Source organism: Watersipora subatra, chromosome 3 (assembly GCF_963576615.1).
Source record: "Watersipora subatra chromosome 3, tzWatSuba1.1, whole genome shotgun sequence".
Taxonomy (NCBI): domain Eukaryota; kingdom Metazoa; phylum Bryozoa; class Gymnolaemata; order Cheilostomatida; family Watersiporidae; genus Watersipora; species Watersipora subatra.
Genome location: NC_088710.1, coordinates 48,146,707 through 48,166,642, shown reverse-complemented (window position 1 = coordinate 48,166,642; position 19,936 = coordinate 48,146,707). Strand labels below are relative to the sequence as shown.

General features: G+C 36.4%; 2 protein-coding genes across 2 annotated transcripts in view; both read right to left on the bottom strand.

Moving 5' to 3' along the window:
• LOC137389518 (protein HEG homolog 1-like) overlaps window positions 1-16,224 on the bottom strand; it is a 29,775-nt gene extending 13,551 nt beyond the window's left edge. Inside the window, exons 1-6 of the mRNA XM_068075548.1 lie at window positions 15,961-16,224; window positions 6,194-6,385; window positions 5,595-5,786; window positions 4,954-5,265; window positions 2,864-2,995; window positions 1,134-1,268 (exon numbers count right to left, since the gene is read on the bottom strand). Of these exons, the coding sequence (XP_067931649.1) occupies window positions 1,134-1,268; window positions 2,864-2,995; window positions 4,954-5,265; window positions 5,595-5,786; window positions 6,194-6,385; window positions 15,961-16,012 (1,015 nt within the window). The 5' untranslated portion in view covers window positions 16,013-16,224. The remainder of the gene's footprint in view (window positions 1-1,133; window positions 1,269-2,863; window positions 2,996-4,953; window positions 5,266-5,594; window positions 5,787-6,193; window positions 6,386-15,960) is intronic.
• Window positions 16,225-16,470: 246 nt separating this feature from the next.
• Window positions 16,471-19,936, bottom strand: part of LOC137389710 (GATOR2 complex protein MIOS-B-like) — a 40,512-nt gene continuing 37,046 nt past the window's right edge. Inside the window, exon 21 of the mRNA XM_068075789.1 lies at window positions 16,471-17,219. Coding sequence (XP_067931890.1) covers window positions 17,005-17,219 — 215 coding nt within the window. The 3' untranslated portion in view covers window positions 16,471-17,004. The remainder of the gene's footprint in view (window positions 17,220-19,936) is intronic.

Genomic DNA, 19,936 nt, shown 5'->3' with positions numbered 1-19,936 from the left:
AATAAAAACCTCATTTTACATTATTAATTTAGTAATTGTCAGTGAATTGTCCTGTTGGCATCAGTCATATTTCCAGTTCTATAAACATCCCATCATAAGTCCCTAAAGTATTTCTAATCTCAGCTCTCTAAGTCATTTCGGTTATGGTCAGGTTATGGTCAGGTTATGGTCAGGTTATGGTCAGGTTATGGTCAGGTTATGGTCAGGTTATGGTCAGGTTATGGTCAGGTTATGGTCAGGTTATGGTCAGGTTATGGTCAGGTTATGGTCAGGTTATGGTCAGGTTATGGTCAGGTTATGGTCAGGTTATGGTCAGGTTATGGTCAGGTTATGGTCAGGTTATGGTCAGGTTATGGTCAGGTTATGGTCAGGTTATGGTCAGGTTATGGTCAGGTTATGGTCAGGTTATGGTCAGGTTATGGTCAGGTTATGGTCAGGTTATGGTCAGGTTATGGTCAGGTTATGGTCACGGATTCTCTATAAAAGTCTTATTAAAACTGCTTTAATTTCATTTATAAATTTTTTAAACACGGGTTAAAAATACTTTGACTGTCAGAATGTTGTTGTATACTATATCAATATGTAAAGGTAATGTAATAAAATTTTCTGTTTTATTATAAAGTTTGGTGACAGAGTATTGTAGAAATCTAGCATTTTAGCACCTTTCATATCATTAGCTGGCCGCAGCAGCTTCATATGAAGGTCTTTTCTGCAGCTAAATGTTAAAGCATTTGTCACAAGTTTTACTAATTAAAGCAAAACTAAATATTTACTAGGTTGTAACTAGTGACAATGTTGAAGTATTTAATATTTATAATACACAACTACCATGTTATAGAAAACTGTTCAGCAGATCAGGAGTTTTGTTGATTCATTGAACATGCTAACTCTATGGATAAATCTTGTTAAGGTAAAAGTAATTTTATTTTTTAGTAAGATAAGACGACTCTGTATTTAAGCATTACTACAATTGACAACAACTTCGTTCACTGGTTTACTATAAATGCTTTAAATAATGTTTTTGAGAAAGTGTCAGAGTATAGGTTTTCCAATGACCAGTTTTCTTATGGAAAAAATTTATGTACTTTGAAACACTAAAATAAATTACAAAATAATTTAAAATGTATACTTACTTCTCGCACAGGCTCCTGTGTCATCCTTGTAGACATCTCGACCAATACATTCACAAGTATATGAACCCAAAGTATTTTGACACTGTTCGTATTTGCTGCAATTGTTCAACCTGGGACTAGCGCATTCATCGACATCTACAACATGACAGGAATTTGATAGCAGCTTGACAGCTTTATTCTAGCTAGTCATACAAGGGACACAACCAAAGAAACTTCAGTAACACATTTGTGTGCAGACAGTAATGTAGCGTCAATAGTCTAATCTTTCACTACATCTACTGCACGTAGATCGAAGCTAGGTAAAAAAATTGCCCAGTTTCGTAAAAGCTCTTTTTAATATTCAACAATTGGTACATTTACGGTGAGCTCAGGCTAGCATTGTAGATTCAACGTAGACAAAGTTGTACTTGCTGAAACTTTGTAGCCTAAGAATTCTCTTTATTAGCTACTAACATGACCCACCAGAGACGCAGAGAACGAGAATGAAATGTAGAGGAATGCATTTAATATATTCTAAGTGAAATGCCACATTCAGGCGGATAACTTCATGTAAATAAACTCAGCCTAGCCGTTTGGTTAGTAATGTTTACTCTATGAGGCAATCAAACATATGACTGGTATTTTTAGAAAGTGTCTGACAAGACCTACCAACCGTTACAATAATTCACATCAGCTGAAAAGTGCATGATTAAGATAGAATGGCACCCTGACATGTCTAGCGTTTATTTCATGACACAACATAGTTCATTGAAAGGCTTTAGATCAACAATCTCAGAATTAGTTGTATTACGTACGTAAATTCAATATTAAAGGATATAAATAACAAATCGTTTTATAGAAGGCTGAAAAAATGATGATTACCGTAGACAGGGCACAGTCGTATAAGTCAATATAAACGTTAGTTGCATTGCATGAATGTAAATACTCTACTGTCCTGCGCCTCCCTTTACCATTTACTTCATACCATTCATCTTGGCAAATCACCAGTGAATTTCATCTCATAGCTGAACCTGATGTCCATAACTTTAATCTTCAAGTTGAATACTATGTGTAGATTCATAGCAAGGTACATCTTATAGTTACATGCATAATTTATTTCATGGTACAAGCAACTGGTGAGAAGCTACATGAGATCTGAGAATTTACAAACGATTGAATTTTTTTACATTCGCAGTTAGAAAGATGAGTTTTTTCAGGCCATATTCTAAAGATGAAGTTACACCGAATTTTATTAGGTTTTATTTGAAAGTATCGGTATTTTTTGTCATTTGCGGTTGTTTTTGATATATGAGGTAATCTGACTGCCAGGATGTTTCAAGATTAAAATCAACAAAACTTGATCACTGTTTAAACACTCAGATCAACCAAAAGTGTGATTATGACTTCTATAGTTGCAAAGGGACCAACAGAATAAGATAAGTAACGCTGTATCTTGAACACAAAAGCCTATATCAACTATAGCAACAATAGCATTTAGTGACATCATCTTGCACGTCAGTTTTTTCTGAGTATTCTAATTGCAAGAAGGTTTTGTAGATTTTATTCTAAGAACAGCCTGGCAGTCAGATCACCTCAAACATCAGAAAAATAACAAATTATCAAAAAACTGATATGTTCAGTTAAAATCTACTAACATTTTGTGTAAGTTTATCTTTAACGCTCGGTATTACTGCGTAAAATGATTGAAAATACTGGTTTTAAAAGACCCACAAGCGTTGTATACTACGTACCAATGCATAACTTATCACTGCTCCCTTGAGCATATCCAGCATTGCAATCGCACCAATAGCCACCTGGTTTGTTGACACAGTTGCTGGTGGTGACATTACAAGGGTCTTCTCCATTAGCACATTCATCAACATCTACATGAGGCCAAAGAAACACTGAATGTAAATTTGGACTCAATCTACGGCTAGCCAAGTCCTTCGTGTCTTCTAATTTCATAATAAACAGAGAAAGTTGACATGATACATATCATAGAATTGGGCAAGAAAGAAAATTATTTGATGCGATAAATAAATGTCTGTCTCATTATCAAGCTGATTGCATATAAAAATGGACTGGCATACTTCTGTGTAAATCAGGAGTTGCATTCCCATGCTACTCAGGAAATCTCGAAAGGATTTATGATTTGAGTTTGGAGGAAAAACTTGGAGTTGTTTGTCTATTTTCTTAAAAAGATAAATTATTATGTGAAATTTTTATATAATGGCATAATTTCACAAAGGTGAAATTGTTTGCTTTGTGAAATTGTCATTGTCACAATGAACCATCACCAGTCATGTTTTCAGTTCTATAAACATCCCATCATTAATACCTAAAGTTATTCTAATCTCAGCTCTCTAAGCCATTTCTATTATGGTCACGGATTCTCTATAAAAGTCTTATCAAAATTGCTTTAATTTCATTTATTTTATTTATTATTTCCTGAGTTGATACTGAGTTGATACTGAGTTGAAACTGAGTTGAAACTGAGTTGATACTGAGTTGATACTGAGTTGATACTGAGTTGATACTGAGTTGATACTGAGTTGATACTGAGTTGATACTGAGTTGATACTGAGTTGATACTGAGTTGATACTGAGTTGATACTGAGTTGATTTACTTATTGAATAATTTGTAAAACACCTTTGAAGTAATATTTAATTCAAGATTTTGAGATTCTGCTGTTTAAACTTACTCATGTGTCATGCATGAAGGTCAGACAATAAATGAACGAATTTGTGTGCCAACTATTTTGGAAGTTCTGGTCTAACCTTCAGAGCCGAATTCTTATATAATAGGGGTTGTTGATGCTTTGTAAGAGTTACAAATGATTGTTAAAAATCTGGCATTTTCAACAGCAACATGGCATCTTAATCATTTGAATAGTTTGGATGTTTATGTTTGGTGTTTAAATTTTGAGAGTATTTTGTACAAAATAACATAGTTTTTTATGTTTTTGAACATTAGAAGCATTATATTGCGCATTGAAAAGTTGAAATCAAATTTTAAAATGTTATCTTGCTGTCTGCCAGAGTGGCCATGTAGTCATCAAATGCGATGCAATTTGAGAATGAGTCAAGGCGCAGTAATTTCAAATATTATTATTATTACTAGTATTGATAGTTTTAGAATTACAGCTATAACTATTACTATTATCAAATATTACTGTTTTATTGTTCAGGCATTATACGGAACCAGACAGAGTTTAAAACCAGATAATTTATGGCAGCCTGACCGAAGGAATGGAGCACACAAACGTGTGAAGTTTGGACAACATCGGCAAAAAAATGTAGAAATGCATAGCATTTGCGCAGACGAACAGACACAATAGCAGAGTGAGATTTATTAATATATATTTTTTGTTGCATATAATTAGTTTTTTACATAATTTAATATAGTACAGCTATTTTAATGTAATGCTTATTAAAAGCTTATTGTGTGCTTTTGTAGCAAATTTAATGAACTATTGTGTGTTCCTATAAAAATATTTGGTCCAACAGTTTTAATACATGAAAGAGATCGCAGAGTGAATTAATTACGAATATTGAAATTTGACCATACTATTACTCGATATTAAGATTCCCATATACATATATAACCACCTAGTAGTAACAAATAGTTGTATTTTTATTCTGTACTTACACAAATATACAAGATGCTCCACATATACAACCGCTTAGTAGCAACAAATAGTTGTATTTCTATTCTGTACTTATGTAAATATTATAATGTAACCAACTTGAGCCATTGAAATCGTAAAACAACTTCCATTACAATAAATTGACTCTCATCAGCCCATAGAGTCAAATAAAATCAAGATCTCCCATGACTTACCCTGACTGGTCACCTCTGGAGATGTAGTTGTCGATATTGATGTCTCTTTACTTGCTGCTTGAGAACTTGCGGATGCAAGTGCACCAGTGCGAGAGACATTTACAGTAGATGGCTGATCAGATGTTGAGCTTTCTGTAAATGCTGGTAAAGAGAAATTTGCAAGCTCGGTGGTAGTAGATTGCAGTCCAGTTACAGATACATCATTTGAAAGGTTTCCTTTTGCGGCAGCGGAGGAGACAGGGCTGGCTGTGATTGCACTGACTGAACTTGCAAGGACATTTGATGCCGTTGTCTCAGATGTTCTAACAACACCTGAAAACAGTGCCAGAGCGCAGAGAAGATAAAGGACAGTTTTAGGATGAAAGAGATCTTTCAAGGATGAAAGAGATCTTTCATCGGTTGTCATCAGTATCTATCGGTTGTCAACAACAACTGTAGATTACCCACTTTATTCAACACAAACTTATGCAACTCCAAAATCTATCATAAATTATTAAGGCAACTGGGATCTGTTTGTTAATTGCCCACAACACGAAGCACTAGATCTCATAAATAAATTACTCCAGGTAAGATAATTTTCTCTACTAAAACCCTAGCATAACCTTGAAATGTTATCGTTTTGCAGAAATATACCAACTAACCAGAAGCGTTAATTGTGGAACTGGTGTCAGATGAAATGGATCCAAGTGTGGAAACTGATGTTGGTGCAAGAGTCGTTGAAGGAGTTGATAAATTCCCTGATTTAGTTGACTGTGTTGAGGCATTTAGGTTTGACTGATTACTTGTAAGAGTGGTTACTTGAGAACTGCTTTTACCAGTACTGGTTACCAGACCTTAAAGGATACGTAACAGCATATAACCTTATAAGGGTTATGACAAAGTAAGGCTAAAAAGTTGTGCGTGACAAGAAAGAACCAAATACAGGTGTTACAAAGAGAGTTTTAGAGAATGTACAACAGAGAAGAGCTACAAAACAAGTGAGACGAATCTTATAAAAAGATGTGACAATGCTCTTTGTCGTCTCTACTTTTGTTTTTGTTTTCAGAGGATAATATCGGACGCAGATAAAACAAACAACCGAGCAATTAAAAAATCAAAAAGTGTGACAACAAAAGCTTAGTATCATGATCAAGACCCAGTAATTGGTTCACTTCTGCATACATCCTAACATAACCTAACATAACATCCTAACATAACCTCGAAATGAATGTTATTGTTCTACAAAAATATACCAACTAACCAGAAGCGTTAATTGTGGAACTGGTGTCAGATGAAGTGGATCCAAGTGTGAAAACTGATGTTGGTGCAAGAGTCGTTGAAGGAGTTGATAAATTCCCTGATTCAGTTGACTGTATTGAGGCATTTGGGTTTGACTGGTTACTTGTAAGAATGGTTACTTGAAAACTGTTTGTACCACTACCATGCACCAGACCTTAAAGTATACATAACAGCGTATATATATCTTATAGGTGTGACAGTATGGCGCCTTACAGTGCCTCGCGTTCCGTGTTCACAACTCGAGTTGCACAACTTGAGTTGTGAACACGGAACGTGAGTTTGTAAAAGTAAGTCGCAATATATTGGTACTATAGTAGCATAACCGTAGATCTGGTTATATTAACAATGGTACATCAATAGGCACCCGCTAGCTAATAGAAATTAAACTATGTATGTATGTACTGTAAAACTAGAGCTAATGGCGAATTATAGTGTCACAAGTTTGCAACTCGAGTTGTACAACTCGAGTTATATTTACAAACTCGAGTTGTACAACTCGAGTTACACAACTCGAGTTCATCAAAAATCCAGGCTGAGTTCTTTCAACAGCAACTCGAGTTCAACAACTCGGCTAAAGAACATGGAACGCGAAGCACTGTAAGGCGCCATACTAAACAACTCATCATTTCATTTTCTCTAGCTATATTTTCTATATGGAATTTTTTTGGGTGGATCATTAAACGCCATTGAAATAATTTTTATGTCTGTTCATTTTCGGTGTTCATTCAGTTTCTTGTCAGGTTCTAGAGAGATAACCCTTTTTTTCATTTGAAAAAGAAGTGGCCCGACCCCTACATTGTTTTTTAGTTTGCTTTTTACATTCTACAATTGTTTTTGTCTCTTTATATTTATAGAAATAAATATGCGCAAACGTCGCCAATACATATAATTTAAATATATATTTAAATTATTATTAATCAATTATTAAATTTTACATAATATGTGCAAATGCAGTTCTGTAAATGAGACAACCCAATTACTCACTTTGCTTTTTTACAAACCAGGGTTAGTTTTGCGTAACACAACTCGAGTTCATCAAAAATCCAGGCCGAGTTCTTTGAACAGCAACTCGAGTTGTACAACTCAAGTTGCGAACACGCAACTCGAGGCACTGTAAGGCGCCATAGTGACAGAGAAAGACCTTATAGAAGGTGAGACAGAGAAAGACCGTATAGAAGTGTGACAGATAATGACCTTATAGAAGGTGTGACAAAGAAAGACCTTATAGAAGGTGTGACAGAGAAATACCTTATAGAAGGTGTGACAGAGAAAGACCTTATAGAAGGTGTGATAGAGAAAGACTTATAGAAAGTGAGACAGAGAAAGACCTTATAAAATGTGTGACAGAGAAAGACCTTGTAGAAGGTGTGACAGAGAAAGACCTTATAAAAAGTGTGACAGAGAAAGACTTATAGAAGGTGTGACAGAGAAAGACCTTATAGAAGATGTGACAGAGAAAGACCTTATAGAAGATGTGACAGAGAAAGACTAATAGAAGGTGAAACAGAGAAAGGCCTTATAGAAGGTGTGACAGAGAAAGGCCTTATAGAAGGTGTGACAGAGAAAGACCTTATAGAAGATGTGACAGAGAAAGACCTTATAGAAGGTGTGACAGAGAAAGACTTATAGAAGGTGTGACAGAGAAAGACTTATAGAAGGTGTGACAGAGAAAGACCTTATAGAAGGTGTGACAGAGAAAGACCTTATAAAAGATGTGACAGAGAAAGACCTTATAGAAGGTGTGACAGAGAAAGACTTATAGAAGGTGTGACAGAGAAAGACCTTATAGAAGTGTGACAGATAATGACCTTATAGAAGGTGTGACAGAGAAAGACCTTATAGAAGGTGTGACAGAGAAATACCTTATAGAAGGTGTGACAGAGAAAGACCTTATAGAAGGTGTGACAGAGAAAGATCTTATAGGTGTGACAGAGAAAGACCTGATAGAAGATGTGACAGAGAAAGATCTTATAGAAGGTGTGACAGGAATTAATTTAAAAAGAGAAGTTGCAAAGACGAACTCTAATATACATGTAGACGTTACAGAGAAGAACATCGGAAGAAGCGCAACAATTTTGTGAAAACATATTGGGAGGCGCAACGAATCGTTCTTTTACTAATTCATGAAAAATTTTATCTTTACTTTTTCACTTGGTCAGTCTTTTGTGCAACAGGAAGCTCAAGAACTGTCATTGACAGCTTTGCGGCTGCCTAGGAAAACGTCTATATAATGATATATTATATATTAATAATATATTGCGCAAATCTAACAAATATGACTGGTTTTTCTAGCTAAGTCAAGAAAAAGTTATGTTAAGTGTAACATTTAATAATTTAATAGACCGTCAGTTGCATGTTTTTTCGACACATTTAGAAATAACTGCTATTTCAACAAATCATATCTAAACCAGATATTTCACTGGCAAACAACTAAACAAATTTGGCCTGCTTGAAGAGCCTCAGACTTACGATCAGTAAAAGTGATCTATGCTATTTCATAACTGAAGATGTCTTCAGTGAACAATGGTAACTACAACTTGGAATGACTCTTGAGTGCGAGTACACTAATTCAGTAATACCCACCCGGAGCCGCTACTCTGAACTAAAGCATAACTGACTGAGCTCTTCAAAATCTGACTTGATTACTTGATTACTGTTGTAAGAGAAGTCAACACACAAATATCATAACATTCAAATGTACGATGTATCATACTGAAGTTTGTCATAGAATACAAAGCTGCAATAATATAATATGATTATCACTGACAGCGAATGGCTAGTGACAGACAAGTGTTCTTTAGATAGGAGGCGAGTGCTGAAGCGGAGTGTGCCCTTGTAACTACATGTATGTATCAGTAATCAAAAAAGGAGCGAATAATAAGGTTAGAATGAGAAGTAGTAAATGCTAAGCGCCGCACAATGACCCGACACTCTACTCGCTATGCTGTTAATCTTAGTGCAAGCATCACAAATTAATCTAGTTAGCGTTTCATCACCAGTACAGGAAATAATACTCGAGTATAAGTTGCTTGGTAAGAAACTACTGCCGAGGGGTGGGAAATTGAGACAGCACGCGGCTAGTAGCAAACGTAGAGGCACTTGAAGTACATATATGCCATGGTATCACTAAGTACTCATTATGGATACATTACATGTACTTATAGCCGTGTGATAGGATCAAAGGTTTAATCACTTGTTTGAGGTAGATAAACAAAGCAAAACTTAACACTGACTGTAATCAGAAAATTCTAGTTCCTTGAACTCACAAGGAACCAAACACAGTTTTTACATAATCTCTTTGAACCAAGAATAGTGCCGTAGCTCTGTAACCTTTACAAACAAACCTTGATATGATAAGAGTGTGTTTCTCACAACGCTAAAGGATGTTTTTCACAAAGGTTAAAATTGTAGTAAGTCAGTAGAAGTTGCAAACTAGTAGTAGGCTCAAAACAAGAGCTGTAAAAGGCTTTTATTACAATTGGTTTAGCAATGCTGCTGAAATAGCTTGCTGCTGCTATTTAATCTGCTCTGAATGCACCCATATTGTTTGAACAAGGTGTTAGAAATTGCTCTCAAAGCACTTTTGGTTGTAGGAGATCTTATTGTCTTGATATTTATCATACTCATTATCAAATCTGACAAACTCTTAAAAACATCTTAAACATCTTAAAGGTTGACTTGCAACAAAATTCACATTGCAGTTATTTGGTATCAAAATATTCACCATGTCTTACTCTGTCGTGTTGTAGGTGCCAAATATATGGAAATGTGACTACAAGCTCTTAAAAGCTAAAAAACGAACAGTTAATCGCAGCCACACGAGACTGCCGTAGTTTGGACTCTCTTTCCAAAACGGCTCAAATGTGACGTAGCTGTGGTAGATGGTTTCTGTTTACACTTTCATGCAACCTTATTCGTCGAAATATTTTCACAAATATACTTCCCGCATTCAATAAAACTATGTCTATTGTTCTTATGCGTCCGTTTTATCGTCCTTGTAATGCTGTCACTTTTAGCAGTGATATCTTATACCTTACCGTAAAAATTCATTTGATTTTTTAACCTTACCTCGAAGGAGTACATATTATTGTCTGATAATCAAGACGAGCCTGTTGGTCACCTGTGATAATCAAAAAGTGCTGCAAAAATTATTTGCGAAGTATTGGGTCACATGATCAGATTACGACTTGACGATTAGATCAAGCCGAAACAAAACTGTAAAGTAGCGAGCATCTATATTTGATACGGGATTTTCGGTAAAACCCGAAGTGTTTGTCATAAACTAGTGCTACGATAAGTTTTATATTGAGCTTTTTATTGGCCTTTCAATTCACGTGAGAACATCACGTGTCAAGACAATAACTAAACTGTAATGACTACGTCAAAGAAATAAAAAGATTCCAATCTACGGCGGCTTTTCGTTTTTGAGCTTTTAAGAGCTTGTAATCACATTTCCACATATTTTGCACCTACAACACAGCAGAGTAAGACATGGTGAATCTTTTGATACCAAATAACTGTAATGTGAACTTTGTTGCAAGTCAACCTTTAAAACTGACAAAGTTTGTGAATACTTTATGTGCAATCAACAGTTTCCTACTACTAACTTGGCACTTGTTGTTTTGGATGGTTTGCCAGCCAATCACGCATTCAAACATTAATTCTTGAATTACTATATTATTTGGCACAATTTTAATTATTAAATGAATATTATTAAAATTACTAGCTGTTGTTACACGATTGTTATTGATCAAGGTTGACACAAGCTGCTGAGAGAGCTGTGAGAGAAAATTTTTTTTTACACTTGGGGAGTGAGTCGGCCCTCTGGCTGGCTCTTGAGCAGGCATACCACTTAAAAGAGGTGGTGCGCGCCATTGCTCTCTAGTTTCTAAGGCAGTTTTGTCAACAAGCATTCACCTTTTCTTTGTAATCACAAATGAAAAATTCAATTTCCTATAACCAAATGAGACAGCAAAAGTAACGATCCTACATCATTGCTATGCATAACAACTTAAAACTGTTCTCTCATAAACTTAGCATAAAAATATACAATCTTTATTATATGATAATACAAGCATTAAGCTCAGCATTGCTAGTTTTCTTTAATTTTTAACACAAATTTCTGAACCAATTTCATGACAAAGCGTTCATTGAAGGAAATTGTATTTAATGCATGCAAAGATGCCTTCTTGAGTTCCTAATCAGATAGATCAGAAAATAAAAGTTCTAAGGTAGCCAATCGAGTCAGGCATTGCTTGAAGTGGGCCTGCTTATCACAGTGAATAAGTCACAGTTAGTCCGGTCATATAACGCTTCCTGCACACTAGGATTTTTTAACGTCACGGAACTCCGGTCTTGTTATAGTAGAGATCATTCTGCAATTACAGATTGTGGCTGGACTGGCGCAGTTGGTAGATGGTCGATATTCAGAGCTGAATGTCAAGGGTAGGAGTCTCGTACATAGTGATCTTTTATGAAGCAATATAATTACAGCGGGTGTTATTTTCTCAAGCAAGATTACAAGACAATCATAGTTTTAGAAGTATGCTAGTTGAATGCCCGACGTAGCACAAATAATAAAAAACTTTTTGTCCAGAAACTTTCTTTACCCAATGAATTTGCGTAACTTAAGCTAGTCTAAATCTTTACTATAATAAGAGCCGTGTCAGAAGCCAGCTTAATAGTCATTACGTTACGTGTAATGATCTCTCACTCAATAATGATTTTCAAGGGTGTTAGCATTAGCTAATAGTATTTTTGCAAACACTTCAAGCATGCATATTTTAATCGGTGTAATATGTATGTGCACAACTATTCCATAGTATGGCAACTAGGCCGTGTGGTGAAGTAGATAGCACGCCTGTTTGCAGATCTAGAGGTTCCGAGCTCAATTTCAGGACCAAGTGGTTTTTTGTTGCCAAAACTTTATCGCTATAACTGAACATACCAACGACAGACACTGTAATTTATATACATTATATTAGAAGATAGATATAGTGATTATATAATACACCAAAAATTGCCCCTAGAAATATATTTCATATGACTCAGTTACAAAATTTCAATGACCATATAAGATTCTTTCAATTGATGACAAAACCAGGAATCTACTAGTTGATGCAAATAGCATGCCTTGTTATAGAGTCAATGCCGTAAAAACATTTTTAAGAAGTACAATTGCACCTTAAATTTAGCAATAAAACCAAACAGATGAGTTTTAGTACTGAAAGACCATAGTTTAAAGACCTGTAGTAGAGAAACTACTAGAAATCTATTTAGTTTATTAACCTTTAGCAGCCTTTCTTGAAATTATCCACTATCAGTATCATATGAACTAGTATATACAGTTTTATATTGTACTATTCCTACCCACTCCTTCCTGTGTAATAATTTCTGCATTCATGACCTCTGGCAAATGTAATCAAATACTCCATTTGTTTGGAAGCGTTTGAACTAGCTTACATATTTGGTTTTTAAGACATAATGCGCAGTTAAAAAAGTGACAGCTTAAAGAAGCCTGATGATACATGCCCCATATCTTGGTCTGTTATATATTCTGATCTGTAATATATCGCAGCCTGACCGGTAGATCTCAAATTATGGCATTAAAGATAAACTTTCACCAAATTTTAGTAGATTTTATCTACTAAGATTTAGATTTTAGAATGTTTCAAGATTAAAATCGACAAACTTGATCGAGGTTAAAACACTCAGATGAAAAATATGTGTGCGATGACATCACTAGTTGTTATCGCTGCAACGGTTGATATCAGCTATTGTGTTCAAGTTGCAGCATTACGCATCTTTATGCTTGTCTCTATTCTAGTTTTGTTGATTATAATCTTAAAACATCCTGGCAGCACGATATCCTCAAACATCAAAAACAATCGAAAAGAATAGAAAAATACTCATACTTTCTGACAGAATCTACTAAAACTTTGTGCAAGTTTATCTGTAAGCCTTGACCTTGACCTTCATCACAACACGCCAGATATTTGAGTTTCATCATGCTTCGTGCTCTATCACTGTGTTTCCATTGAGCGGATTTGGAATTGTGTTCACATTGAGTTGCTGTACGATAAGTGTTTCATTGGACATTCATATGTAGCGGATTAACGCGGGTGCTTTGTTAAAAAAGGTAAGGAATTCTACGCCACAGAGGTCATGGCGGCGCTCTGCTGTCTTGCTTAGCAGCACATTTTTTTGACACATTGGCTCTAGCGGTACATTGTTTAATAGTATAGGTATTACTTGAAAGTATAAGCATTACATAAAAGTTAGTCTTTATGTTTAAGCGCGTGGAACTGTTCAAATCAAATCAGAAACGACTGAAATGTGAAAAATGTTTAAAATTGAATAGTTTACGTGGCACTTTTTTGCTCATCATTCGCAAGTGCCGTTTTTATCTTTCGCAAACATGAAACAATCGACAAAGATTTGCGATGAATAGACGTATGGCCACACGTTTTTCCGTTGGCTCTGACCAAATTCACGAAATGAAAGAAAAACACAGAATTATTCGGGCAAAATTCACAGAATTGTCAGAGCTGTGCATGAACACCGAAATCGTCAAAGAAATGCTTGTAATTGGCCAAACAAATTATTGGCGAGCACGATTCTAGCAGCTTTCGCAATTGGTATAGTCCAAGAAACGTATTATGACACACAATAAAAATACCAGTGAAATTCAACATAGCACAAACGATGCAATTGCTTAGATTGCGCTATTGTTGATTTTTTATCATGCAGACGCTTAGGCTACAAATTGTTTCTTTTTTAATAATAACAATTTTTATTTAGCAGCAAAATTTCCGTTGTAGAAAGAGTTGCCATATTTAATGCAATTAAGTCAATTGCATCGTATTTACTAAGGTGAACTGCGTTAGTATTTTTCTTACGCGTCGCATTATGTGCCTCGGACTATATAAATTGCAAAAGTTGCTAGAATCATGCTAGCTAATAATTTGTTTAGCCAATTAAAGCGTTTCGTCGACGATTTTGGTATGCATGCACAGCTCTAACAATTTTTTGAATTTCGGTCGAATAATTCTGTTTTTCGTTTATTTCGTGATTTTGGTCAGAACCAATGAAAAAATCGTTACGTGTCGCCCAAACTTTAAGACTTTTGTCATTTTCATCTTGCCAATAATGCAAAACTTGCGGATTAACCCGCATCTTAACCGCATCGTGGAAACATAGTGTACATTAGAGTCAATTGTATATCACTGTAGGTGTAGGCCTATACCACTGTAGGTGTATAACACTGTGGGTGTATACCACTGTTACACTGTGACAGCTACACTGTGGTATACACCTGCAGTGGTATACACCTACAGTTACTGTAGGTGTATACTAGTGTAGGTATATACCAGTGTAGGTGTATACCACAGTGTAACAGTGGTATACACCTAGAGTGTTATACACCTGCAGTGGTATACACCTGCAGTGGTATACACCTACAGTTACTGTAGGTGTATACTAGTGTAGGTGTATACCACTGTAGGTGTATAACACTGTAGGTGTATACCACTGTAGGTGTATACCAGTGTAGGTGAAATGGACAGCAAATATTTGCTAGTGCCAATTACTGTAATCAAGTTCAGGAAGGTCATATGAGAAGATAAACTCCCTTTGGTATGAGGAACGAGCATTAGCAACGTCTTCTGTCTTCTGCAGAGTGAATGACAAGCCATCTTGTGCAACGCTGAAGCTTGTCTATTACTGCTAGCGGGTAACCTCGTTATCTAATTTATATTTTACACAAAACTCATACAAACAAACCTAAACATATTGAATTAAATTTGACCAAAAAGCTCACAATGTTATATAATTAAATTTGATATGACAAACCAATCAAACCTGATATACCAGTAACAGCATCAGATTACGCTAGTTGAAATCTCAGCAAGGCATGAGCACTCAACTAGGGCATGGCACGCATAGCGACCATTTTAGTAGATGCCTAGCTGTGACTTACGGTGCTTTTATATTTTTATGGGGTACAGGTATGTATTCAGATGCTAATCGCATACCCCCTCACAACCGCAGAAGAATTACAATATCTGTTGCGATCATTTGTGATCTCATTGGGGGAGGGTAAGCGTATCTCTCTCAATGAATTATTGAATGCATAGCCAGCGATCTTCGTACATAATTAAAGGTTTTTAAGCTACGATACTTGATAACTCACTGTATAACTGTATAAATGTTTTTATTGAATTCACCAGAAGTTCATCTGATTGTATATCATTAAATTTGACGCGTAGAATTTATATGTATGTATAGACCATAGCGACTACCCATCGTATACTCCCATTCGACAATAGATCTCATTTCATGCGCACCCCGCACAGGCACACAGAGAAGACCCAAAAACGCGAAAGCTATATATTTATACAGGCCAATTTTCTTGCCTAGGCAAGTCAACCACCTTGAATAACATAATATTTTGGCCACTACATTATAAAACCACAAATTTTCGGTAGAGCAAAATGTTCATAGCAGTTACCAGATCTCTAAGTTAGCATTTGTGGCAAGATTTATAAATCAAAGAAAGTCTCCAATATGCCCGAGGATTATTGCTGCCTTCTCCAAAAGCCCTACGAAGTATAATACAGAAGTAAAATCTAGATGACACATCTTACTGCAAGACTTAGCATTGTCAACAAATCCTACAAACATCTGGTCAACTCCACCAACTATAATATTAATAACAAATTGAGTACTCACCATACTCCATGAATCCAGCCAGTATGACGCAAAAGATAACGCTGTGACGCATGGTAATAAGCAGAGATTATGAAAGGCTTTAGGCTGATGTCAACTTTTTCTCCCTGTTTCCAGTAAAAGCGGACAGAGACAATAACGTTCTGCTAAGTGACAGGATCTCGCAGGTGCTGCTAATCTACTGAAGCGGGCAATAAGATATGTAATGCATAACCTGAGTAAGTTTCTATTTTTCAGTGATAAGATAAAGATAAAAGCACCTGCGAACTAGAACGTCACACCCAAACAGCGCAATAGGCAATAACAGAGATAACTGCACACGAATAGCCCTGCCTACAACGTCTACTAACCGGAGGTCATAAGGTCAGCATAGGCTGACGCGCAGCACAAAATGGCACTTAAATCTTGTACACCCTCATGTAAGATCTTAAAAAAATATGCAGACGAGTGAATGCGCCTTGCTGGTCTTGTCCTTCTAAGCGATCAAATGATGCAGCACTGATAGGAATAAAATCAGAATATTTGTATATAATTTCTCTTTTTGTCAGGTGAGTTAATGAAATGCAACTAGTAAAAAGAACACCTTAAAACGATTAAACAAAAGTTCACAATACAACTGTATGAAGAATGGCTCTAAGCTCTTATCTGTAGAAACATCGAGAAGCACACAATTTAGTGAGAAATCCATGAAATTGTATTAGAATTCAAAAGTAATAAGTGAGCTGTTTTCCCTATCTAGAACTTTGTGAATATTCCATAAAATTACAAAATGCATATAAAATGGATAAATCAACCTCGAATAAATGAATGATAGAACGCAAAAAATGAAGCCGTCTTGCAAAAAACGTTTACGAAGTCAAATTGAAGACAAATCAGTTTTTAGTGATATGATAAGCTGTATAAAGTAAAGTGCACACCGGGCTACAATAAGGAACACAATCAAAGCACCAGTCTTTATAGTCTAGTTAAAAACAAACAGGTAATTACTGCTCCTTCAGACACCAGAACCCATTGTTCTACTGACAAAGGAAAAAGTTGCGATAAAGACTAGGCGTTTACATCTAACTGTTCTCGGACTGGTAAGCCATCTAACGAGGCGCACTTGCAAGCGCAGCCTGATACAGGGCACTCGGCATTACCCTTGAACCACTCTTCTATGTGAATGGCGTGGCCGCCGTGTCTGCAGCTCTGACACCATGTAAACCAATTGCTGAACTCGGCACTGCGATTTAGGATATTTGCTTTTTTCTTTTTGCTGTGATCTGTAAGATATGCATTCGACCATAAATCTTAACTGCTAATAAGATACTCTATCACAAACAACTAATTAATTATTCCTTAAAAACCAAGAAGACTTGTTCATTGTTAATCAAGAGGCTGTCAATAATATGAAACTCCGTTCACGGCTGATTCGCAGCTTGTACATAGTTCAATATATAATTAGTCATAATTAGCCTTGATAGATGCCTATAGCTGGTACGCTTAGTTGTATGACAAAACACTGGATGTATTGTAGCTACATTATATACCCCTGTATTAATTAAGCTGTAATCATAACCTTATTCGCATGAACAAACATTCAAGTATCTCAGTGACCTGGACTAGCCAGTAGTTTTATTTCCTCATAGCGCTGTACAATTCCTATTTATTTTTTAGATAACCCATAGAAGTCCCTGTTTCAGAGATTGCTCTTTCATAACATCCATCAAGTCATGGAAACACTTAACGAACTCAACTTATTCTTATAAGAATGAGACGAATGGATGATTGTTCCGAGTATGAAAGGATTTCATGAGTCGGAAGTGATATCTGGTTTGTATTAAAGACTACATTTGGTGGTCTTTACTATGGCTATGCAACTCGGTTGGTTACTAAAACAGACTAATTTTATGTTAAAATCACACCTAAATCACCACTTTATCACAAAACTTTCATTAGTGACAACTAACTAAAATGGGTTAAAATATTACACTAGATTTTTAGAGATTTTTCATCAGCAAGTATTGGCTTTTTTCTATCATTTGTGATTGTTATTGATATTCGAGTTAATCCGACTTGCCAGAACGTTTCACGATTAAAATCGACAAACCTTGATAGCCATTATAACACTCAGAAAAAACGTGCAGAAATGCATCACTAGCTGTTATCGTCGCTATAGTTGATATCGGCTATTGCGTTCAAGTTACGGCGTTACGAGTCTTTATTTTGTTGGTCTATTCGCGACTCTCTGCTTTATTGATCAGGTTTTGTCGGTTTTAATCCTGAAACATCCTGGCCGTCAGATCACCTCAATTATCAAAAACAATTGCAAATGATAGAAAAATATCGATACTTTCTGATAAAATCTACTAAAATTTTATGCAAGTTCATCTTGAAGAGTCAAGTTCAATGAACTTGATAAACTATCGGTTCACGAGCCTACCTTTATGTTGACCATAAATATCAACTGAATATTTTTCAATTTGGCTACCTATGACTGTTCTCTGACTGGAAGCATTTATTTCTCCAAAGGAATGTCTCCTACAAGGGATTTAATCGAAACGCGGAAATAAAACGTGAACGCATGGTGCTGATAAATCTAACAAGCAAATGTCAGCATTCTGTAGGCCAACAAACCTCTAACAATCTTAAAACGATAATTTTAAATTCTAAAGAGCTGATACAACACGTGAGTGGCAGCTCTAGATAGCATGAATATCTTAATATTCTTTTATTTATGAGAAGCGAGAGAGACCATTACATTTCAGAGAGCCATTACAATTCAGTGATTGCAAATGCACTTCGAATGAAGCCAGAGGAGATGGCTAGCCCGAAGCACTCACTACCTGGCAGTATAGAGTCCATGCATGGAGAGAGAGGTCGCCGGGCATATGTGAGGCAAGTATGAAAGGTCGGCCAGCAACAATGCATCTGTTATGACAATGTCATGTCATGTTCTCGTAGCAAAGCCAAGCCTCTGACACGCACGTGACCTCTGCCTCAGCAATGCTGCTCAAATGGCTCGCCCTTCTGCACTATTGCGTTTCTGTGACTCTCTAGCCCTGACAAGCACTCTCAGATTTGTCTTAGTAAATGTATAGCGGTTGCCTCTGCCAGTTGTACCTTGACGGATGGCCAGGCGGCAGCGATACTCCTAAAAAGGCGATAACTTTGCAACGAGTGGCAAAACGTGCCCCACAGGAACTCATAAAATGACTGCCATTCTAGCCAAATTCTGTTCTATTGATTCCATTTGTTCCATTCTGAATCACAATTCAACCAATCAATTGTCAAGACACAAAATGCTTTTGCACTGGCAAATAAAGAGTTGGCCAATCAAACACGAGCTTCTCTTGCGTGTGGCCAAACAAAATGGAACAGGATTGAAGCTGTTCGCATTCAAGTTTTTGAGGTTCCATTGAGTTGCTTCCATCGAGTCGCTTCCATCGAGTCGCTTCCATCGAGTCGCTTCCATCGAGTCGCTTCCATCGAGTCGCTTCCATCGAGTCGCTTCCATCGAGTCGCTTCCATCGAGTCGCTTCCATCGAGTCGCTTCCATCGAATCGCTTTCATCGTGTCGCTTCCATCGAGTCGCTTCCATCGTGTTGCTTCCATTGAGTTGCTTCCATCGTGTTGCTTCCATTGAGTTGCTTCCATTGTGTTGCTTCCATTGAGTTGCTTCTGTTGTGTTGCTCAACTTCAAACCGACATCTAACAAGGTTGAACCTTTTAGTTTGGCTGTCGTCTGGCCGACACTTTTAGTCTTCTCACCAATGCTTTGAGAAACCCATTCTCTACCTATGCATATGTTTCCATCGTGCGGATGATGCAGATTAGGAATCATGTGCGAGTTGAGTTATCGTGTGATAAGTTGAGTTATCTTGTGACAAGTGTTTCAATGAACAATTGCATGTTGCTGATTGAGACCTGTGCTTGTTAAAAAAGATAAGGAATTCCACGAGGTCATAGCGACGCACAGTTGTCTTGTCAAATAAAAATC